Source organism: Macrobrachium rosenbergii, chromosome 27 (genome assembly GCF_040412425.1).
Source record: "Macrobrachium rosenbergii isolate ZJJX-2024 chromosome 27, ASM4041242v1, whole genome shotgun sequence".
NCBI lineage: Eukaryota > Metazoa > Arthropoda > Malacostraca > Decapoda > Palaemonidae > Macrobrachium > Macrobrachium rosenbergii.
Genome location: NC_089767.1, coordinates 16,171,855 through 16,197,649, shown reverse-complemented (window position 1 = coordinate 16,197,649; position 25,795 = coordinate 16,171,855). Strand labels below are relative to the sequence as shown.

The 25,795-nt window shown below is 35.2% G+C and overlaps 2 protein-coding genes across 5 annotated transcripts in view; one reads left to right on the top strand and one right to left on the bottom strand.

Moving 5' to 3' along the window:
- Positions 1–25,795, top strand: part of LOC136853433 (glutamate receptor ionotropic, delta-1-like) — a 276,672-nt gene that overhangs the window by 55,137 nt on the left and 195,740 nt on the right. The window lies entirely within an intron of this gene.
- Positions 12,553–23,993, bottom strand: LOC136853432 (uncharacterized). The gene is made up of 8 exons (XM_067128991.1): positions 23,844–23,993; positions 19,289–19,359; positions 18,042–18,260; positions 17,147–17,321; positions 15,481–16,768; positions 14,850–15,064; positions 13,614–13,841; positions 12,553–12,931 (listed from the first exon to the last, which is right to left on the bottom strand). Exons 5-8 carry the CDS (start codon positions 16,721–16,723, stop codon positions 12,623–12,625), a joined length of 1,995 nt encoding a protein of 664 aa, XP_066985092.1. The 5' UTR covers positions 16,724–16,768; positions 17,147–17,321; positions 18,042–18,260; positions 19,289–19,359; positions 23,844–23,993; the 3' UTR covers positions 12,553–12,622.

Below are 25,795 nucleotides of genomic sequence, written 5' to 3'. Positions count from 1 at the left end.
TAATTTATACCAGAGACCTTGTAGTCTCTGTTTATGCTAAATTGATAGTAATTCAAGAGAGTAGTGGTGAAAGAGGCTGGACCTATTTAGGATTACTCATAGAATATCATCCATGCTCTAAAGGAAGTTGTATACGGTTTCAAAATATGTTAGTTTATCTTTATTGTGGGTACTCTGTAAGGCAGCGGCAAAGGAGGCTGTCCCAGGTTGGGATTACTTATAGATTATCATCCAACATTTAACCCAAAAGGAAGTTGTGTACCACCCCAAAACTTGTTCAAATGGATCATTTTTATAGGTACTTTATAGGGGTATTCCATTATAGGCTATATAGTAAGATATCCAGCTGTTATAAGTTACAGGCATTACTGCAGCATCAAATGCCAAACCAGAAATACATTTGTAAATACACAACTGGTAGAGTGCTATCAGGGAACAGTCCTTTTTACAGACGACTGCTAGACAAGTTAATGTTCTATGACAGTGACAATAACTGTACGACTTACTTTGAAGGTGTTAGCAATGTAGGACGAACCATCTGTGATAATAGTAACTGAACAGTGTTTGATATCAGAAGCCTCAAAAACAGCCCTCACTACTTCTGAAGCCTCTTCCATTAACGTCATGCTAGCTGTATTAGACAAAAAAAATTTGTTTAAGAGAAAATGATTACTAGCATATGTATATATATATATATATATATATATATGTATATATATATATATATATATATATATATATATATAAATATATATATATGTATATATATATATATATATATATATATATATATATATATATATATATCATATATATGATCACTTTTGTACGTGATTCATTTATCACACATAACCACAGGTGCAAAATAAGAAACGGGGCATAGGTATTGACCGGTTTCGACTTTATTTCCAAGCCATTGACGAAATATATATACTACAAGAACAGTACTGACGAACATACACACCCGTTAGAGACTACATATCCCCCCTCGGGCCGGTGTCGAGGTAGGAGTGGCCTTTAAAACTCATTTGGCTAAAAATCACAATATACTCTCAGGGGACAATGCTAATAAACAAACCATACGCCATCTCAGATCCACACCTGACAGGTGTCAAAGAGGCGGAGTTTGGAAACTCATTAATACTACTACCCTCGTACTGTGTTTACAAATATGATAATCCTATTTTCATACATCTCTATTGCCTACCTTAAAGTTTAAACAATTTACAAATTTCTTTTGATATTAAAAGATCAAGTTTATACATCCCTTGACTTATATTCATAGTATGGTTGTAACTTTCTTTTATAAAGCTAGATTCAATGATATTCCTTTCCAGTGCATTATTAGAATATACAGTCCTTTTTGCCCCTTCCCAGTTGATAGCATGATTGTTCTCACTAACATGTACAAATATACCACTGTTCCCCTGTGCATATCTCACACATTTCTTATGCTGTTCAATTCTTTTTTCCAGTGCTTTCCTGGTTTGGCCAATATAAAAGTTGTCACAAGACTTACACGGAATTTTATATACACACCCTTTAGTATTGTCAGGGGAGTTCTTGATAAGTACATTTTTCATTGTTTTATTGTTCTTAAATGCGACATTAACACCAAAATTCTTAAGAAGATGAGGGATATCTTTCATATTATTATTATAAGACAGAACAAGCAAATTTTTTGTGTTGTAAGGTTCTTTCTGGTTTTGATACATAGTCTTTTTGCCGCTTCAAATGCACTGTTTAATACACTATCAGGATATTTCAATTCCTAATCTTATATATTTCATCATCAATATATTCAGGGCTACATACTGACTTTTTAACCTTACTGCTTTGTCCAGAATAGAAATGCACATAGGAAGAAATATTAGTGGGTTTTCTATACACACTATATTTAAACCCATTTCTATTTCTTCGTATGAGGACATCCAAAAACGGTAAGCACCCATCATTTTCCATTTCCATCGTGAATTTAATTGATGGTACTAATTGATTTAACTTGGCAAAAAAGTTATTTACATCTTGGTTCCCTGGCCACACACACACACACACATATATGTATATATATATATATATATATATATATATATATATATATATATATATATATATATATATATATATATATATATATTCAATGGTAAGCTGTTTCCCTTAGCGGGAAGTAACTCCAGAGACATAACATGGCATTCAATACTATATCCAAGCTTTAGCTGATAAATCGTGAATGAACCCTTTGTGAAGAAAACATCTAAACTTGACCTTTTTGAAAACGTACAGGGAAGGCTCACCAGCAACCTTTTGAATCTCCTGCATATTACAAAATTCATCTGCGTCTTGCTCGAATTCTCATGTTCACGAATATTATCACCTTCCCTTCCAATAACTCTTTTGCAGCAGTTCTAGGTCTTCTTCTCTTCCTTTCTCCTAACACTTCTGGACTAAATAATCTTTTCATAATCTTATCATCTTCTATTCTTTCCACTTTACCAAACCATCTCAATACACTCTGACCCATCATTTCACTCGCTAAACATTTTACCACCTCTGTGGATCTCCACATTGCTCACGCGTTTAGTGCACAAACAGTTAGTCACTGCAGCTTCAATGTTTTTCTTGCATTTGCTGTCTGGATTCACACTGTCAATCAAGAAAAAACAAAACCAAAACGGTATAGCCTCTTTACCAATACCTCAGAGTCTACGGCTCGTACTAACCTGTGAGCCTTGGAAGTGCATCTGCTTCTTGAAGTAAGACTACGATCGCCAGGTAGATTATCAGCATATCTGAGAAAAAACGGTTAGTTAGTGAATTATTGCAAATATCGTAAAATATCATATAAATATAATAAAGTGGTTATTATTATTATTATTATTATTATTATTATTATTATTATTATTATTATTATTATTATTATTATTATTATTATTATTAAGCAATCTTTTTGAAATTTACAGTCATCAATTAATTTTTTTTTTTTTTTTTTTGTAATTTGAACTTCGATGCACCTGACGGTTTAGAAGACAATGCATCGAAATAATTAAAACAATAAGATCTTCACGAGAGAATGGAAGTTCTAAACGAATACATGTTACTGCCTTACCTCTCCCACCCTACAAACATTATTTACGTTCCACCAAGTTTAATGATAACCTTTCATTTCTGTATAATGTACAGATTCTTTCAGAGCGCAGATGAGTTCCCAAGAATAAATATTCCTTGAAAAACCATGTGTAAGTAAATGATAAGGCGTTAGGACTCTGCTATTATAGAATATTTTTTAGCTATCGTTATTGAATTGAACTGAATGTAGAATTTCGGCCAAAGGCCAAGCACCGGGCCCAATGAGGTCATTCAGCGCTGAAACGGAAATGGACAGTAAGAAGGTATGAAAGGTGGAACAGGAGGAAAACCTCGCGGTTGCACTATAAATCAATTGTTAGAAGAGGGTGGAAAGTAAGATGGAAGAAAGAAAATATGAAAGGAGGTACAGTAAAAGGAACGAAATGGGCCGAAGGCATGCTGCAAAGGACCTTAAGTAAAGCCTATAGTGAACTGCATGAGGTGCACTGATGGCACTATCCCCCCACCCCCCCCTGCGGGAAGCTATCGTTATTTATGGTTTTCATTTTACAAAATACAAATTGACGTTGGAAATAAGCGCACAGTTATTCACATCGATGTTAGTACTTGATTACACATCGAGCTCTCATATACAAACGTTTAAAATTTATTGTCAGAGATTACGAGTAAGTCTTCAGGCGATCAGAAGTTTTATTGTCTGGTGTTCCACTGCATATTTGTTCACGGACTAAAATTATACCTGGTCTAGAAGGCATTGTAGTGCAAGCCATTCTTTTTTAACACTTTTGATGGTACCTTTCAAGTCACATTTAGCATTTTTTTTTCCAATGATTGAAGTTGTGTTAGATTATGAGAAAGGATAAACAGAAACAAACTTTAGAGGAAAATTCTGTATTACTTCTTTTCTTTAACAGTTTATTGATACACTACATGTAATGAAATTATTCGTACTTCACGGTTTAATGATAAGCTTTCATACAAGATTCATGAATGTCAAAATATTACGCGCTTCGGACAAAATGACTGGCTTTTTACAAAAGAAGATAATAAACACCAATAGTAACAATTTGCCCAAAACGTCTTGATTAGCACATGCTGTATGCTTGTTAGAAACACTAAGAACAAATCAAGTCTTGCAAAAAGAAGTGTTACATCCACATTGGTGTTATAAGGGATTTATAATATGAAAATGTCTAAAGATTTCCTAAAAGTCACTAAAAGTGTCCTCAAGTCCTTAATTACAAAAGGTGTCGCATTCACACGCCACTTTCCATAGGCCATCTGATAAGAATTGCGGCCGAAATGCCCACATGCCTGGTACAGAAACATTTTAAACAGCACTGTCAACTTTTATTGTTCTCCGTAGGGGTGATAGTGCCGTCATTGCACTTCATGGGGTGCACTGTAGGGATTACTTAAGGTTCTTTCCAGCGTGCCTTCGGCCTCTAGCTGCAACCCCTTTCAAATCTTTTACTGTCAATTTCCGTTTCATTGCTGAACGACATTCCCAGCGCTTGGCCTTTGGCCTAAATTCTATATTCACTATATTCAAACTATTATGGTTCAAATGTTATTAGATTAATAATGCCTACTTGCGTTTTATAGCTTGTTGTGATGCAGTAAATTATTTGCGTTTAAAATTAAACTTCTTGAAGAGAGTTTTTAGTGGCGATGAGTGATATTTTGTTCAATCACTCAAAAATGTTTTGCAACATACCTCAAAACTTTTCGGACAACAGCTTATAATAGCGACATCTGGCGCTATTTGGCAAATCTGGCGCTGTTTGGCAACTCAGTACCTGCAGCTTCCCTTAAACAGGGCTTTTTCTGATAATGTTGACTGTTGTCATACTTTACTTGATTAAAGGATGTTACTATAATACTTCAGAGGTCATCGCTGTTCTTATGTTTTAATATTTTCATCTCCAAATGCCATCACTATCGTTGTTTAATCTCTTTCATATGTGTGAACTTTGTAGACATAGGCCTACGACTATTATAAGTTGAACTATTAGCTTATTAACATCAACAAATGCGACTTTTGTAAAGATTTGCTTGCACATTATTATCAATCAAATTTTTGAATGACTAATCCTATGTATATTGTGGACTAGTGAAACTTAATATAAAATATACTGAACTAGACTAACAGATTTCATGTCTCTTTTTGTAATACATAGAATATAATCGCATTTATACACACACACACACACACACACACACACACACACACACACATATATATATATATATGATCCCGTTATCATGTGTAATTTCTCATTTCTTTCAATGTTACTTAGGCCTATCATTTTGATGCCTCTTATGAAGTTAACTGAATATATAATGCCTATTTTTGCATTTCTTATTATCTAAGTTTCTAAAGAATTAAAATTAGCAAGAAATTCAGCATTAATTTAGTTATTGTTGAACGCCAGCAGTGAAGAAGGCTACCATGCTCATCAGTGGAGAATGTCTCCTCATTGCAAAAGGTGACTCTTACAGAAATCATCGGCCACTGGATTATATTGTAACGCAAACCCTAACCTCTATTCTTTGTGTTTCTCTGATATGAAGTGTTTCTTGGCAGGAATATGATTAAATAATATCTTGGTCTCATGTAGCCTGTTACGAATGGTTTGAGCAGCCACTTGAAGGGAGAGCGTAATTTTCTTTCTTTATAGCAACACCGGTTGTCAGGGGAGTTAGGTGGAGCTCCTTGATGCCTCCTTCAGTGATCATCCGATGATGATCCTTAATAGTAGTGCAACAATGGGGTCGTCCTCCACTTTTTACAATGAATTTATCATATTTCCTCGTTCTCTCTGTTGTTGTATCCCTCTATACATGGTTGTTTTGTTTACGCTAAGCTGCCGAGCAATATCTACGATAGAAACGTTAGTCTTATGCAAGCTAATGATTGTGGTGCGGCTGGGTCTGTAGCCCGTCTTATCGGTGCAAGTGACGAGACAGTTTAGTTTAACTTTCCTGCCCGAATGTGGAGTCACATGATAACATACGATGTTATGAGTTTTTTCTTTTTTGCTTTTGACAGCGATAAAGGTTGAATTCTTTCTTTCTTTATTTATATATAATTTCATTGATGATTATTCAATATTATTTTATTAGTCAATAAGCTTTTATCTGGATTCGAAATGTGGTCTCATCTTTGACTCTTTTGCCTAATCATCTGAAGTGAAATTTTTGAAAATGTTTCGTCATTTTTCGTAATATGAATTTTTCACTCACCATTTTTTTTATATTGTTAACCGTATGATTAATAACCAAAATCGAATAAGAAAATTACATTTCCTTGTAAATATCAAAAGAACAAATTACTGTTAGGTGAACGAAAACTTCTGGAACATGTTGCAAAACATTTTTCAGTGACTGCTCATTGTACCTGACATTTTTTAGTATTCGTGTATTGGTTATAAATTTCAATTCACTTTTCTGACTATCGATTACTTTTCCGTCAGTGAATTAATATTGAACATTTATTTTTCTGTTTTCAGATATCCAGCTTTGTAAATCACTCTTCTTATTGATGTTTTCCTTTATTCCGTGTTCCTATCACAGATATTCTTTTGACTTTACTCACTACTCTTTCACTTTGTTTATGGGGTTGTTTGTTGTTAGGTATTAAAGAAATGATCAGCTTCGTTCTTGATAGTGTTTCTAGGTCCTCAGTGCACTGTTAATCTACTTACATTAATGCTTAGAATCACAGCGAAGTTGAGTAATTTATTTTATCGCAATAAAGGACAAATATTGTAGAATATTACTTCAGACTTTAGTTCATTTTCCGTATTTATGAAAACCATATTGGGTGCAAGAAGGGTATTGACTTTACGTTTCAATTTTTTTTATTTTTACTACACCTACAGCGAATAGCTTTATGCTGACGTAAGACCGAAGTTTTTATCACATGTAAAAAAAGCCAAAAGCGTTGGCAGCTTGCAATGCAGCTGGAGTGTTTTTTTTTCTTTTAGCTCATTTAGCTGTTCAGAAAGCCTACTTACATTTCTTTGAATTAATCAAGGAAAAATGCTTCGATTTTTCGAACACAGGTTTCCTAACTGGCAGCTTACTTTTGATAACCGATTATTGAGGCGTTTTATTTAAATAATAAATACTCATAAGCAGATACTTATAACCGACAACACTGACGGTAGATATGACATATATAAATATCTAATTAAGAGACTAAAACTAGTATGGTGCCAGAGGGTGTAGAGAATGGTTGAGAACCATCTCCTGGCGATCACCATAGTCATAGTTATAAACAATGCGACTCAGACATGCAGTGCACATCTCGGGGTATCCCAGCAAATTTTCATTCCGAGGAAAACGATGACCGTCATTGATAATCTTTGCTCGGCTGTGCAGGTGCCCCTCTTCCTGCCAGCGTTTGATCCATCTGTATACGGAAGAGATGCTGAATCCCGTCCTCTTTGAAATGACAGGCACTGACACCCCTCGAAACCACAGCCCTATCAGATGTGCTCTTAAATTCAAGGCTTCGTCAACGGTGGACCGTTTCGTTTTCACGTTCATCCTGAAATCGAAGGCGAAAATGTATCAGTGTTCCTTCAGAAATCTGGCGTTTGTTGGTTTCATGCACCCTTATTCGGTTTGATTTCAGATGTATTCTTAGAGATACAAAAACGTGAAGGTCGTGTAATACTTTCATCGGGAGCCTAAAAGATATTGTACGCAACTGAATAAGCACGGAATGAATACTTCATAGGAAATTCAACAAGGAACTTTTTTTTAGAATATTTCTAAGGTCAAAATTAATCAGCAGATAAAAGGAAGTTCTAGTAGACTTTAATCCTTCTATGATAAACAGCCACGAGAATCATTGGTCCTATCAGATTTCCTTTACGCTTAGGAAACTGAGATAGACGAGAAACCCGGATATGCCTCGGGTGCTGTGATCATGCAAAATGAGCAACATTACGATGTTATTGCATTTTGCAGGTAAAACCAAAACGTTATCGTGAACTGATACGTTATTAGATTTATAAAACACAAAAAGACATAAGAATTTCCGCGTTTACAGGCGAGGGGGAAAAAACTCGAGTTCATCGTTCCAAGATGGATGTGAGACAATGCGAAACTTGAGACATTCAGAAAACTCATTTTGTTCTTTGACCTTGTAAGTGTTTGCCCCGCTTCCGTGGAGCAGGAAGATCTCGTGAAAAAGAGGCAGGGATCATATTTTAAAGATAGGCGATAATCTATTTAATATAACTTATCATGCAGATTTTTCGTTTCGTGAAGCATAAATATTATGTCGGCACTCATAAGTAGAACCTTTTAAATTTAACATCACTTGGCGGAGAGAATGAATGATTGGTCTTAAGCAATTATTGTCATGATGATATCTTTCCCACATTTTATGATCCAATTGGTCATACAGAGAAAATATTAGACATATCTCTCTCTCTCTCTCTCTCTCTGTTTATGGAGAGATTATCAGAAGCTTCCATGGGATAAACTGGCATGGTTGAAATGCATTTTCTGACTTTTTTTTCTCCTTTGTGAAAGAATTTAAATTTTGTCGATTTCTGTTCTATATGTTGACTTGAGGTTGAAAATCCGGTTCTTTTGAGTGTTTTTTTCTTAAGGGAACTCCTATAACTTGGTCTTGAAAAACGCCAGCCATAACTGGAATTTTGGTTAATTCAGATATAAATATGCAAGGTTAGATAGCAGTAATGTGTTTAAATACTCTGTTTTTTTTTTCTTTGTACCCACACACACACAGAGAGAGAGAGAGAGAGAGAGAGAGAGAGAGAGAGAGAGAGAGAGAGAGAGAGAGAGAGAGAGAGAAATATTTTGCATACAAGCCTTCCATCAAAATGTAACTTTATTCTACAGAAGTTTCAGATAGGAAAAAACAATGTACTCGGGAGACTTTAAATAAAAAATTAGAAAAATATAATTGAAATAATAGTTTCAAACAACAGCACACTGAGGTCTAAGGAACTCATAGCTAAATCAGTAATCCTAAGTACTTCAATTAAATGAAATTTAATGCTTTATGGAGGTGTTCTGGAATGGCATGATCATTCTTTATATGTTTGCCTAGCCCTGTGCTTTTTCTGAAGATTAGATATTAAGAACTTAGCTAAGAAATTATGGTATATGAATCGAAAATACACGCGTATTTGTATAGATGAATTCCATCATGCAAGCATGTCATTTGAAGGGCTTCGTTAGTATAATTACGTTTATCGTTATCATTACAAGACCTTCTAATATGGATACCATGATAATTTGTAGCTGGTACACAAGATTTTACAAACGCATATGTTCAACGGTAAGGTATTTTGGACGCAAGATGAATGTTTGTTCTCATATCTTCCGTTCCAATACTTCTCTTCAACTTTGCAAACGAAGAGAGATATTTTCTAGCTCTTGTATCAGAAAAAAAAATACGCTGCTGTGATGTCTTTACGATAAAAATTTTAGAAAAAAGTTCTAAACTTAAGGATATTGATTCCTTAATGAAGAATGGGTCTAGAGAATCGCAAAATAAGAAACGCTTAAATCATTAGTAAATACAATCGGTGGTAATTAATGTATCTTAAATGTTGAATGTTTGTGGTTAAAATACATTCAGATCATAACTCTACGGGAGAGAAAGAGAGCGGATGACTTCATAGTGCCGTATAGGTTCGTTTTTGAACATGTCACAGGACAGATGTAGAAGTCTTTAGAAACAAAAACCAATATTTCAATAGCTGGATAGGAGTGCAACTGACACCATAAATATGACCATTCAGCTGTTATATTCGATTCAATGTTTAATTTCATTCTCCGCATGCAATTAGGTGACTTTTCTTGTTGCAGTTGCTGAAATTTTTGTTACCGCAATGAAGGATTTCGAAAATTCTGTTAAAATACGCATAATTACTATCATAATGCGCAAATAGACGGGATGATAAATATTCTATCATACGTAAAGAATTATCCTTATCGGTATTATTGAGCGAATTAGATAATAATATATAGAATTTACTTATAAATTATCGTACAAATGTCCAGCCTACAATCCTCTTACCTCCAAGTTTTTCAGCCGACTGATCTTTCCCTTGCAATGTAACGAACTGTCGGAGGCTGAGGCCCGAAAACCTGGAAATTTCGCGTTGCTTGTTTATGTACAGTAGGTAACGACACGCATGCGCAGTGTACAATTAATTCTGAGTCACGGATGGTCAGAGCCTCAGGGTTTGATCACCATTAGGAAGTGACGCGTCTGTCACGGTAAAGAAAAAGGGTGGAGAGAGAACCAGTTAATTCTCCATAATGACCGAGTGTGTCAAATGTCATTAGATGGAGTCCATGAACAAATTATTGGCAAAAGTTTCGGCGACGCAAGACGAATATTCGGATTTCTTCCTCCTCCTACCTCTCATCACCCCCACTTCTCTCTCTCTCTCTCTCTCTCTCTCTCTCTCTCTCTCTCTCTAAGTGAAAAGTTTTTAAAGTGCTTCTATGTTATGCTCATGTCCGTTATTTAAAACGTCGTAAGATTTTCGCTGTCAGTCATTGTTATGACGTATGTGGTTGCCATTTTTTATGAAATTTCCCTCGTAATGATTAGTATTTTCTTAATGTGTGAATTATATTCACTTTGAGCTTGGTGTATAAATCCGATGAGTTTTTTTTTTATTGACATTTAGTATTTACTTTCATACTTGATGTTTCTATGGGTCACTAACATGCTAGAAATCTGAACTGCATTATTAGTTATATTCATGACCAGAAAAGAAGTCAAAAGTATCTTAGGGAAGTAAAAGGCTGTTGTGCGACTGATCTTGAATTCGTGTGATTGCATTACTGATTCATCCAGTCCATTTACATACCTGATGATATGTTCCTTCTTGTTTGAACTTCCAAGTAAAGAGATTTTTCAATGCATTCCGTTATAATTGAAATTTCTTTATCTTTATTTTCGCATTAACTATCGTACCCTTGATCGTAAACTTCTTGCCTTAATTTAGCTAATAATTTGCACATCTTATTTTTATCTTTGTGTATATCCTGTATATCAATAAGTCTGACTAAGAGTCAAATATGCAAAGACTCCTGCAAATATGTGATAAAGGAATTTACCGAACACTTAAAGATACAAGCTGACTCTTGATTTCAGAAATAAAAATGTGCTGTGTTGATGAAAGATAACCATTAGAGACTAGAATTTGAGCCTGTCATTTGCAACAAGGTCAATAAATTAAGTTTTAGGTTTTAACCTTTGATGTCTGTCATTTCCTCGTAGAAAGTAACGATACATAGAAATAGAGTAAAGATACAGTTTTTAGTTCTAATAACGCTGAGTTTAGTTTAAAAGTCATATGTTGTGAATTACAGGCCAAGTGAATTTTCGTTCTGCATGTCCCTACTCTTCACACTTTTACCGAGATATAATGAAAGAAATCAGCTAAAAAAAAGAGAAAGGAATAAAAATCAAGGGACTGCAGACCCATGGAACTGTTTTGAACCTGGGAGAGTTAGCATAACTCCTTCCTCTCCCCCCTTTCCACACTCCCACCCCTGCTTGACCCTAAGAGTTCTTTGAAGAAATTCATTTCTGTGACTCTTCCAAAGATAATCCTTCAACACAGGGAGGCACACTTACCAAGAGAAGTTCTGTTCGCCATATAAATAACATCTGAAACATTTCTTAGCATTCATGACATTCCCTATGAAGGCAACAGGAATTTCCGTAAAACTTGAGTTCGTCAAGATATTCACTAATACAACTTTAGTGTATATACTCTACATTTTCAAGGTCCTTTCATCATGCACGTTTTCACATGGGTTTTCATCACTTCTTTTTGAGGAATGATGACGATTTATAAGCTTAGGAATTGTGGCATATTTCTCCTTTCAGATTTATGTTAATGGGGCACTTATGGAGTACCCGTTTTAACCGCAGAAATTTTCGTCACTGTATTCCTTGTCTGGTGGATTTCCTTCACGTATACGACAAGGCTATAAATATATTATATATCTATATGTGTGTATATATATATATATATAAAATATATATATATATATATATATATATATATATATATATATATATATATTACACATATATATTTATACATATATATATATGTATATGTGTATATATATATTATATTATTTATATATATATATATATATATATATATATATATATATATATATGTATGAAATTTTTTATCACACCGTGATTTATATACAATCATGAAGCTACAAATGTCGCTTAATATCACGACATTTGTAGCTTCATGATTATATATATATATATATATATATATATATATATATATATATATATATATATATATATATATATATATATATATATATATATATATATATATATATATATATATATATATATACACACACACACACACACAGACACACATGGACGATCAATTGTTTAGGAACAGATACAGAATAAGGAACTTAATATTTATTTCAGCATCCAGGAAACGCTTAGCTATAGAAGCTCAGCGGGTCGATTTCCACCTCAAGAAAGGATGTATCCCCAGTACCCTACGTTGAAAAGGGCAAACAAAGAGAGCACAACAATCTTGGAGACTTTCACCATGAAATCTCCTTCGTTCTTATGCGAAGCGGAGGAGGGCTTGCTCTCACTGCCTGGTCCCATCCAGGCAACTCCTACTTGGATAATCGAAGATATTTTGCCAGAGCCCGGGTACAGAATGTTGTCGATGATTCCGTGGAACAGGATGACGATGAAGGTGATAGCGATGCAGAACATGAACCACACGTCGACCATCTTGAAGTAGGAGGTCTTCGGGAGAGATGATGACACCTGGTGGGAAATTGGTGCAAATATCTTCACTACACAATCACAGTTTACGTTTATAGCTGCATGGCAAGATGCAAGTCGTAACACAGAAACATGCACCACACACACACACACACACAATTCTTCTAAAAATTAGTCAGATGGAGTGCTCTGCTTTCAAAATACGTCCATAATAACATTACTGAGCAAGTGAATATGATGCGCTCATTTTTCTCTTATGTATTTCTGCTAGTAGATGTTTGTTTTCATTAAATTCAGTATGTGTTGATATTTCCTAACTATACACAAAACTGTTGCTGAAAAGCTTATTAAAGTCCCCATGAAAAGTTACTTTTCGCTTTCTGTGTCTTCAAAAACAGAATTTTCTCTCAAAATATACATAGGCCTGTGCTAGGTGTATATCGCTGAAAAGTGATCTTGAAAAGGAAAGTAATAAGATTCAGGGTAACAAAAGAATGACTATATTAAGTTACTCTAACAGTGAATCGGGGCTAGCATCAACAACAATAGTATATAACACTTGAAAATATGATTTAATGTTGGTCACTATGCAAAGACAGTATTGAGACAAAAAATAGCACATGATAAAAGGAGGGTTACTTATTTCTGGCTTAATAAATGGTTGTTGGCTAACTGACAAGCTTGAAGACGTTGCTTTGATAATGCAAACTTTATGAAACCTCACCTGTGAAAACAGTGTAGCAATGACCAACTGTACTGTGAGGGCGGCCATCATTCTCGTATCAAACATGTCAGTTCTGACGAAGAGGGACATGTAACTGATCATAAGAAGCACCAGAGTTGGGATGTAAATGTTCAGTATGGCATACCCAGCAAGCCTAGTCAGTGGGATCTTTATGAGGGCTTCACTGTACTCTCCAGTTGCTTCGTATCCGACTTTCAGACCTCCGATCTGAAAGATTACAAAGCGGATATACTTCTTTGGAACTCTTACTGTTGATTCTGGAAGAGTTTTATTTCATTGCATGGATCACTTGTTATCGGATGTCAGAAAACGACAGATGCCATGTATGTACAAGATACCTGCGTGTGTTTACATGGCTACAACATTGTATAAAGGTGGTATTGTCAGAGAGTAAAGTATAGAGATCAGTTTTTTGCTCTGCACAAGAGAAGGATAGACATTTATTAGTGGACTTTCTCACAGTGACCTGTTACTGTTGTTCAGAGTCTTTGTCTACTTGTCTATATACATTTAATATATATATATATATATATATATATATATATATATATATATATATATATATATATATATGTATATATATATATATGTATATATATATAATTTTTATCACATCACCATGATTTTTATACACAAACATTAAGCTGCAATTGTCTTTTAATAGTCAATTGCTCTACCTGAAATTATATATATATATATATATATATATATATATATATATATATATATATATATATATATATATATATACACACAAACCAAAGGGGAATTATAATTGACAAGTGGTTCTACATTGGAGGGGTGGGTAGAGCTCTCGGCTAGCACGCGTTGGCTCAGCATTCGACTCTCCGACCGGCCAATGAAGAATTAGAGGAATTTATTTCTGGTGATAGAAATTCATTTCTCGTCTTAATGTGGTTCGGATTCCACAATAAGCTGTAGGTCCCTTTGCTAGGTGACCAGTTGGTTCTTAGCCACGTAAAATAAATCTAATCCTTCGGGCCAGCCCTAGGAGAGCTGTTAATCAGCTCAGTGGTCTGGTTAAACTAAGACATACTTAACTTTTTTTGACAAGTTCGTCGTCTCACGGGCACGAACCGCAGAGCACGAGAACCAACCACCCGAGGTGTATAAAGAGGCTGGAATCAGAGGGACCAGAAGAGAAAAAACAAGAGCTAATACAGTCTAAGAAGAGAAAACATAAACACAACTCACGTAATACTCCGCCGACAGACTCTCTCCTAAGTTGATGGCTAATGACTCCACCGAATCGAACATGAGGAATGACTTGGGCGCCGAAGTAATCCTGAGGTGCATCGAACACTCCTGGTTGTCAAACGGATAAAGCAGCAGGTTGAAGCTGCAGTCGAAAGTGATGCCGTACTTTCGCTTGATGGACAGGGCGTTGAATTTGCCGGGGAAAACTTCCACTGAAATCAATTTTATATCATTATGCTCCCTCTATAAATATCACTCATACCAAAATTTACTTTTATTATTATTATTATTATTATTATTATTATTATTATTATTATTATTATTATTATTATTCTCTTTCTGTAATTTTTTTTACTTATAATATTCTCCATAACTGACACTTCATTCATCTACCATTTTTTAGTGGATATTTTGAGCTAGAAATAGGTGCGAGTTTGTTGAAAGAGGATAAAGATAATCGATTTTGAATAAAAAATACTTTTACTTTGGATTTCAGAGTAAGGCAACTGTGAAAAATAAATCAAGTCACTTTACATATGACAGCAGAGATTAGAATGCAGCACATTTTAAGCTTACTGAAAGTCTTTATAAAATTATCTTAGGTAAAAAAGAAAATAGGATACCGCACCTTCAGCAGGCGCAGTTTCATCCCTCGTTTTGAATTCAGAACTCCGGTTGATCATCATAGAGGTGTATTCGTCCACGTACGTGTGATGATTCCCAATAGCATTGACGAACGTTACATCAGGCGTCCACAGCGTCTTCATAGCTTCGAGAGCCAGGACATTCAGTGTATCGTTAACTTTAAGGTTCAAATACTGCAGCCTGTTGTCCTTCCACGTTAACATGAGTTCGAAGGTAACATCAACGGCCATCTCCATAGTCTTGACCGCCATCGTGCTCACACGCATGGACAGAACAACGAGGAGGCTCAGGTCTTCCCCTAAGTTTGATCTGGGGGGAAGGTGCTTCTGGTATCCTTCGGGATGGTCGATCAGCATGCAGTCAGCCTCATCGCTGTTGTCCCGGCAGTCGTACTTGAGGTCACAGCGCTTGTGGTGGGCGACACAGCTGCCATCATCACAAGTGTACTCGTTCTCTTCACAAGGCGTCAGAAGAAGAGTGCGTTTCTGATTCGGTTCCTGATCGCACACTGGTCTCTGCAGATGCCACACCCTCCTGCCCATTGGGTAATTGGGCTTTGCAGTTTCCATCCTTGCTATGGTTTCATTCTTGACGTCATCAACCCAGACCCACTGTTCCCCTTCTTTTCTTATGTAATAACTTCCATAGCCCATGAAGTAGAGCTCACCAAGAAGCTTTTGATATGCGACAAAGTAAACATTCCGTACTTCACTTTCACAAGACCCCAAGAGCGAAAACCTCTGTTGTTCTTTGAATGTGCAAGCAACGCATTTCCTGTCCACTTTGCAGTCAATATCAGCCATGCCATGAATGGTCAGAACAGCACAGTTTTCATACTTTAAACCATTCGGTTCTTGCGCCAGCCAGATTGGATTCTTCGGTATTTGTCCGTTGCCGTATCGCCAGACGCCTTCTTCTAGCGAGTCTGAAAAAGAAGTCCAGTATTCGAAGGAACACACATCTGAATCGGGATACGTGTTGTTTGCTTCTTCGCTTATAGCTCTGACCTCCTTCAGGGAATCGACGACTGGCAGATCGGCGCCCAGAGCTTCGCATAAATACTGAGCAGTATCAAAGTACAAGTTAGGAAACCAGAAGTGAGACCGAATTTTCACGTCTTTACAGAGATCTGCCAGAGGTAACTCAAGACGAGAAACATTACGCAGGACCCAGCCTTCACTCCAAGAAATATAATTTCCTTGCAAGTCGATACTGCAAGTACTCATGTTCCAGATTTCTTCTTTACTCAGTGCCCTGTCCCAGACATTAACCTGCAAAAAAGAAATTATTATTTTGTTAAAATCGAGTCTTACCCTGCTGGTCTAGAATGATAACCGCTGACTTCTATTCACTGTCTTGAAAAGGAAATATCTTAATCAGAAGTTATGAATTAGGTTATATTATTATCAACAAAAACATTGTGAAAAAGGAATTAAACTATCAGGCAAGAATGAGAACAGGGCCTGCTACATATTAAAAAATAGAATTCATGCGAAAACCCTTAATACTTTCACTTTTCACACTTCGGTGTACCTCGATCTAGTGAAGTAACTTATATAGTTTAACAAGCTACATTTTTAAAAATGATAAACTGTTACACTTTGACTAATCTTCAGTTAACCTCTTGATTTACATCCACGACGTCTTACCTGACTAAGCTTGCCACTGAAGCTCCTTTCTGCATAGTCTCCCTGGCCGATGGTTGCTTTATTGCCGTAGACAGGACGTCCGACGTTGTACTCCTGATAATTGGTGAGCTTACCGTCGATGTACGTCTTAATGACCTTTTCTTTGTAGTCGTACGTGAAACATATGTGGTACCATCTGGAAATTATGTAATTGCTTTTCAGTCATGTTAATAACGTTAATGAAAAAATGCTCATAATTCACACATGTTTATGTATACAATGCCAGCGACTACATTGCTTTTTATGTGTGTGTGTGTGTGTATATATATATATATATATATATATATATATATATATATATATATATATATATATATATATATATACACACATATTGAAAGATAGATAAAGGATTGAGGGAGAGAGAGTGTACAGTAACGCACCTGAACATTCGCAGCTGTTTATCAAGAATTTGGAAGTTCCAGTTCCGAGCGATGACAGGCCTAACCCGTTCAACCCAAAGTTCTGGTTAGAGAATGGAATCAGAATGGAATGTTGGTTTTGCTATAGATGTTGATCAATCAGCAACAGGATATATGTCATTTGTGACAAATGATCATTGTTTGGCCCAATTTAAAATGTATCTGATTTGTTAAACAATTGAAATATTCAATTAAAGAAAAGTGTCCAAAATCGGGGGTTAGGAGGCTATAAGTTTCATTTCTAATTTATATATAAGTTAATCAGCTCAGTGGTCTGGTTAAACTAAGATATACTTAACTTACTTAAGAAATTCACTAGTAAATGTGCAGCTTTTGTACGGTTTGCGATAATCCTGAAGAAAAATGATTCTTTCTTTATCTTGCGTTTTCTTGTCTTTAATAAACAGCTAATTTTCGTAGCTACAGTTACCTACCACCAACAAGCATCATAACAGTCTGAGTCTCAGTATCTTGCAAGTGGAAGAAAGTGGCCCACCCGTGTAGAATGAAGAGCTGGAATCGAGCGCACAGGCTAACAGAGTCTAGTTTCCTTGCCCTGTTTATTGTGCCAGCGTAGGTGCCCACGCTTTCTGTGGTGCCAACTCTGTCAGCTTGGAATTCTAACACCAGGACGGCTTCGGTTACGCTGGGGACTGGAAAAGGAAATTACTCTGTGATAGAAACAATCTAAGGTTTGGGGTACCTTACTTCATACTTGCCTTAGTGATCGAGACTCATTAAGGAAGGATTTCTTTTCGCAAAAATTACAGGCTACAACAGATGGGTGCTAAAGATACATTTCTTTCTACCTTCAACATTATGATCCGGAATTTCACTCGTGTCTTCAAAATGTGAATAAATACATACTTACATAAATAAATACATACGCACGTACATACAGACATACAAACACACACACACATACACATTCGATTTAATATCGTAGTGTTATGGTTTACTTCGAGTCGAACTAATATCAGTTTAACTTTGAGTTTCTTTATCTGTCAAGTTTGCGTCAAGTGACAACAGATATTACGAGATAAAAGAAAGCATGAAGGTTTCAAAAGCTAATTTCTTTCAGCACTGCAAATACGGGACATCTTATGCAATAATACATTACTTGTGATATTACTTTTCTGATCATTCATCAGTGATGTCACATATAAGAAAATATAATCTAAGTACGAAGGAGGAGGACTAGTAAGCCGTATATACTCTGAACAAACTAAAATCCTTACTTTTTATTCTAAGATGGGATGAAGAAACGGCTGTAAATAAAACATATATAAGCATAAAAAATAGAAAAATACAGACGGAATGATTAATTTAGAGAATCTGATTAGATATAGCTTACGAAAAATGTAACAACGTTAATCAGTTATGCTCTCTCTCTCTCTCTCTCTCTCTCTCTCTCTCTCTCTCTCTCTCTCTCTCTCTCTCTCTCTCCGCTTATAACTAGACTGATTCTAGTGAACTTGTGTCACCTCTCTCTCTCTCTCTCTCTCTCTCTCTCTCTCTCTCTCTCTCTCTCTCTCTCTCTCTCTCTCTCTCTCTCTCTTCAAGGAAACCTTATAAACTAAACAGATTCTCTCTCTCTCTCTCTCTCTCTCTCTCTCTCTCTCTCTCTCTCTCTCTCTCTCTCTTATTAGTATTAACATTCAAGAAATAGAGCCGTACTTACCATATAACGCACAGATGACCCATATCGACAGGAAATAAATGGTTACAGAAGTTTCCATGAAACTGCAATGCCTGGGAAAAAATAGGAAAAGGCTGGCATGTAGAATAAAGTTGGTAAAAGGTGAATTTTTCAGGACCTTAAAGAATTTGTTTAATAAAAATCTATCAAAAATGTAATCAACCAGTTAAAGAAGTGAGGATGAATCTGCCTGAACATCTGTAGTTGGTAACTTATGTATGTGTCATGAAGTACTCAAAGATAGAATGTGTACTCTCATATAGGTATACGTATAAATACCCACACACGCACACACGTGAGCGAGCGTGCCCATGCACACACACACATATATGTATATATATAATATATATATATATATATATATATATATATATATATATATATATATATATATATATATATGTGTGTGTGTGTGTGTGTGTGTATGTATATATATATATATATATATATATATATATATATATATATATATATATATATATATATATATTGGTTTGGATAATTTCAATTACCGTTATACACATACATAGTGCATACACACTCATATATGTTTTGATGCCTCGAATATCTTCCACACGAAAATGTACGTGTAGCGGTTTAAATCATCTTTCTATTACCATTTCAAATTCAAAAGGCTTTAAAATGAATTTTCTGCTTAGTTTGATCATACTTCAAATGTTATTTCACCTAATCTGTGTTGAAGGAAAGTCTCTCTTCCTTTTTTATGAGCAAATTATGGTGGTTCTTGTAGAAAACGTCAATGACCTGTTATTAATGAGATGATATTCTGAATCGTTAGACTTTGAAACATCCCACTTCCTCCTAACATGCACGGTCCTGTGTCCTGTGTTTCAAGGATAGATTTGTAATTGCTGGAGATGAAGCGTTAGTCATGTTCTGTTTGCTTAATGCCATGTAAGGTAAAAGTTGGTTGTTCATCTTTTTTATGCTTTTGACAAAAATCATAAACACTAACACCCTTTACGTGCACACACACGCACACTTGTGTAAAAAACAAGCAAGAATTGTTTTTCTGTAGAAAGGACATGAAACAGTACAGAAATATAGAATAAGAGTATATTTGCACTTGAGTACAACAGAGTGCAAAGTCATAACATCTTAAGCAATGAAACTAGACGACAGACTTTATCGGGCCTCAGCTGTTGGCATGATCTGAGTTTCTAGCAATTGTAGCAACCCGCTTGTTCTATCGTTGCCAGCTCTGATGACCATAGATTTTTGTTGAAATAGAAATAATCTAATAATATTTATTATAAGGACTGCTAAACATTAATGAAAGACGACTAGAGCGAACGTCTTGGTATAGACAGCCTTAGTACATCCAGGCACTGATCTGTGCAATCTGAGACATGAGATTTTAATCTACCATACATATAACATAAGCATTAGAAAAGTTCCAGAATTCTAGTCCATCTCCCGTGCCTGTGCTTCGTGGCCAGTAAGGTAGTCCTTGCTATATTTTTTGTCTCTATTTTATAAAATTTGTGTAGATTTTTGTATATCTTATCATGTTCCTTTTTAAAGGTTTTTATGAGTAGGATCATTACCTTTTAGTTTATATAAATCTTCCTTTCTTGGAAAAAATTAATTGTTCTCTTGCCGTTCACGTACCAGCAGATCGTTCATCATCTTTCTTAAATTTTAAGAGTGAATCAAGTCTCAAGCTAACTCTCTCTCTCTCTCTCTCTCTCTCTCTCTCTCTCTCTCTCTCTCTCTCTCTCTCTCTCTCTCTCTCCTTATCTTTTCTTGATACTTATGATTTTAGCGATATTCAAGTTAAATCCTAAAGTCCAAGGAGCAGAAAGTAATAGAGACCTAATGCTCATAGCTATGAGCAAGAAAAGTTATGAGAGCACAAATATATGTTAGTTAATGTTAGTTAATGGGTTAGAGTTATACAATTTTCGTAAACGTTGTCCTTTTTCAAAACATTTGTAGCAGGTGAAAAATTTAAATTTCAGAAATCGCAGTTACCTTCATGTCTTAAGGGTTCTAATATTTATCACATTAGGATAGTACAATCGGATAAAAAGGGAACACGTATATACCGAGAAAATATATATGCATATGTTTTTATATATATATATATATATATATATATATATATATATATATATATATATATATATATATATATATATACATTATAACATGTTAATATATACATATATATATATTCACTGACTAAAAACCATACCCAGACACGCTCCTATTTAAATATACTGGACAAATGGGGACCTGGATATAGGCTATGTACAATCCATTCGTCCAATTATAGGAAGGGATCTAAGTTAAGTTAAGAAAACGAATAATTCTTCACTTCTTTTCTATATTTCAAACCGAAGTTACTTCATACTTACAATAACCGAAAAACTACTAAAAATTTTTTTATTCTGTGATTACTATGCAAATGATGACTCATATATATTAATCCTTTTTATGATAATCACTAAGTTATTTTGCCTCCCCGCTGCCTGACATAAACTTCATGTATTCATCAAAGAGACTAACTCATTATTTTCATTCAGTAGACTACAAGTGACAAGATTGTCATTATCATTGTTATTGCCTTATTACGATAGTCATCACCATAATTATTTACGTAATGATTTTCCTTTTATAACCATGGAACCAGCTCATTATTATTTACAGATATTTATCCATTACAAAACATTCACATAATCGTAGCGCATAATGATGCGATCAAAACAGACGCTGCACAGCCGAGGCCCAGATGTCGGCGAGGAACCGTTAGAGTCCGATCCCGCGACGCTAGAATTCGAAGACCGAAAGAATTTTCTGTCGACGTATCGGCTGTGGACATGTCCCTCCTCCTGCCACCGCCTGATCCACCTGTAGATGGTGGAGGTGCTGATGCCGCTTCTCTGCGATATGGCTTGAACGGACATCCCACGAAACCATAAACCGACCAAAGACGCTCTCAAATGCAAAGCCTCGTCACTCAAGCAATAATTGCTTTTCATTTTTCCCCTTTTCTGAAATTAAAGAATGGCTGCTTTAATGTGGCTGGTTCTGCGAAACAGGCATCATTTAATTATTTCTAAGGTATGTGGCCATTTTATCTTTAATTGGTGCTCGTAAGACTATGGAATATAGGTGAAATATTCGCAACACTATTACTCGTGGCTTTGCATTTGATGCAGTCTTGTGTCAGTCCAGGACACCCGGTTTGAGAAAGCAGGAGGTGAATACAAAACCCTTACAGTTTGAATTAGTTCACCTCTTAAGCCATTAAGAATCATCTGTCGATATTTTCTCTCGATTCGTCTTCTCGGATTATTTTATAGTAAATGCAAATCTTTTCTTTCCAGAATAGGAACCTTTATAAGGAACTCTCATTACATTAATTTAATGACAATGGTCACTAAACTCTCTCTTTAACGTACAGAAAAATCTTGTTATTTTTCAACAAGAGAAGCGTTTTTCTTGACGTCTGAAATAGATTCCTATAAAAGAATCTTGCGGCCGTTTGTCACCGTATCTAAACAAAAAGGACAGATGCATATATCAGTTCTAATTTCCCTTGGGTTTCAGTTATTCCGTATTCCTTAGGTATAGTGACTTCGATAATAAGTGATATTTGTATAAATATATATATATACATATATACTGTACATATATATACATACATACACACACATGTTTTGTAATCTAATTTGAATTATAGGAATAAAAACTTTTCTGAAAATCCCTGTACTATGCCACAAAATATGATGTATTGGAAGAAAGCATAAAGTTACGCATAAACATTATATATACATTATATACACATACATACACACTCACACACACACATATATATATATAGATACACTTTCTTATCATTGCCTTGAATAACTTTATCGTGCAAAGTGTATAGGATATCACTATTTCACAAGATTGATTTTGGTGTACTGCTGTTATACTACTATTAGGAAATAAACTATTTCTTCGTCATGATATGATGTGTGATGAGTATCACTGCTTAGTGTGAATATGTTCTGGGGAGATTATTTATATCCAGTAAAGATTTTATGGTTTTATGTCTCGTAACAATGATTGAGTGGCAAGTATTGTCCAATAATTACGTAAAAGAGAGAGTGAGAGGGAGTTACTTTTATAAGACAGAAACCGTACTAGAAAAGAAAACAGTAAGTTTTAATGCTATTTTGAGAAATTTGCAGCCTTCTTTTGCCTAGAAAAATTCAATCAAAAATAAAAAATCTCTTAGAGAATTAATTACTGAATGGTGTATTTTAAAAATTGTGTTGCACCTTATATTATAGTATTTCCAGACATCTTTTGCATAAAATAATTAAAGAAAAAACTGGAAATAATATCTTATAAAACTGTTCCTTCGTCGAGTTTGTTGAAAACTCTGTTACGAAAACTGTCTTTGAGTATCGTTATAAACAGTAGCACAGCATAATTTCTACACAACTTTACGCATACAGTATTGCATACAAGTAAACATGCACTGCAGAATGCAGCTTAAAAGGAGAAGACACTGCCTTACCTGTGAGAAGAAACAATTCAAAGTCAGTTAAGAAGACAGTCAGTTTCTGTTTGCTACCCTGGAGAGAAAGCACGGTTTACCACCAGTCTCCTTGTTTTTGTAGCACTTGCAACGCATGCGCAGTAATCAGTGCTTTAAGACAGGCTATTCCTGAAAACAAATGCATTGATTTTTTTAGGAACATCCTCAATTGATGAAGTGGGCAGAGAGAGAGAGAGAGAATGGGGCCGGGGGTGGGGGGCAATTATTGAATGCTAAAAAGGAAATTGATCCGGTGTAACTGGCGCCGTAATAAAGGGTTATTTGGTTGAAAAAAGGACGGAAACTTTTCGGACATAAATACAAAATTTGTAGCGTCTGCTGTTTCATTATTAGTCGTACACACTTTTCATCAAAGCAGCGATAGAACTCTAATTTATTTTTTGAATTAACAGAAAATCGCAAAACCTTCGTCTTTTGAAAAAGGAAATTCAATAAATATGTGGGAGGTATGCAAACGGATAATCATGTAAAAATAAGTTTATATGAATAACTGCTTATCTTAATCAACCATTTATACAGAACTGTTACTTTTTGCGCCTTTTTTACACAGGAAGAAATACAGCGCAAATCTTTAGGCAGAGTAGTAGTTTTAAAGCCTTGAAATCTGTTTTAGTTATACGTCCAGTTATAAAAAAAAATTACTTGTTTCATGGAAACATTGATAGTTTTTTTTATTTATTTCAGGGTCACACATAAAACCATTTATTGTTATAATTTTTCCTTCATAATAATTTGACTGGAATTTTCAAACACCATCCATCTGATTCCTATTTTGATCCTTGGAAAAATAACCACCATTCTTACAATCCCAGATTTGTTCATTACCATTACACCTAACATGATCTCAAATCATCAGATGTACAGTTCATGGGCCCATTCAATATGTATTTTCTTTTGATTTGAGATACGGAATTTCAGTCTTTTAACTGTGCCATTTCCAACCCTCGTATACCAAAATGATTGCAGAGGCATACACTGTTATCCTCATCGCAGAAAGCATATAATTACGTTTTTCGCTTAATGTAAGTCTTCATATTGAAATGTTTAATATTTTTCTGAATTGTATACGGCCACCCAGCGGTATCAAAAGACAATTAACTTACAGTACTTTTATATATACACAGTATAATAAATGAAAATAAAATACCACATAATTTGCTTCATATATTAATTTTTATGAAATATATTCTGTGAACCTTTAATAAACCATTTCCTAATTTGAAAGCTTCCTCAGAACAGCTTCGGCTGTAAATGCCAACGAAGAAACAGCCATGCCAAGGCCATAGAGCGCCAGGGGACCTTGCAAGTGACGGAGGGTCAAAGGCTTCCTGTCGCCGTCCTCCTCCTGGTCAAGGACCTCTTCATCAACAACGTTTCCTTGCCTCCTCTGAAGGTCTCTGTACTCTCTCTTCCTTCTCCAGGTAGCATGGCGAGTCAAGGTTAGCATGTCCTCCGTCCATTTATCGTACAGACCAGCCTGGAACGTTATACTGAAGTAGTGTTTGTTTGATATAAGTGAACACTAGAGCACTGCACTTCATTTCACGCCCATCAAACAGAGAAACTCAAAGTGGAAAAAATAGCATCTAAAGCGGAAGCGTATTCTATATCATATTTTTAAAACTTGAAACAAATTTCATTAAACCAGCAGGGAATCGATTTTTTGTCAATGGAAGTAAATATTCATAAGTTTATTTTTGTGGGGTAGGGGGAGGAGGAGTTACGGAAATAATGGTCACAGACAGTATTGATGGGGGTCGAAATTCCTGGAGAAGAAAAGTTACTGACCGTACTAGAAATTAGGTCAAGTAATTTTTTTTACCCTAGTTTTTTTTGTAAATACATAAGGAAGCATTATGTTTGAGACTAATTTGATTAGATGAAAGGACTAACCTCAATGCAAGCTTGCA

What these genes read in the sequence shown, in the direction of transcription:
- LOC136853432 (XM_067128991.1), bottom strand. Translation starts at nt 16,723, where the DNA reads ATGAGTACTTGCAGTATCGACTTGCAAGGAAATTATATTTCTTGGAGT. An exon ending in GTCTGTCGGCGGAGTATTAC is followed by an intron (nt 13,842 to 14,849) that starts GTGAGTTGTGTT and finishes GTAATCTTTCAG; the next exon opens with ATCGGAGGTCTGAAAGTCGG. An exon ending in TTGCTACACTGTTTTCACAG is followed by an intron (nt 12,932 to 13,613) that starts GTGAGGTTTCAT and finishes ATTTCCCACCAG; the next exon opens with GTGTCATCATCTCTCCCGAA.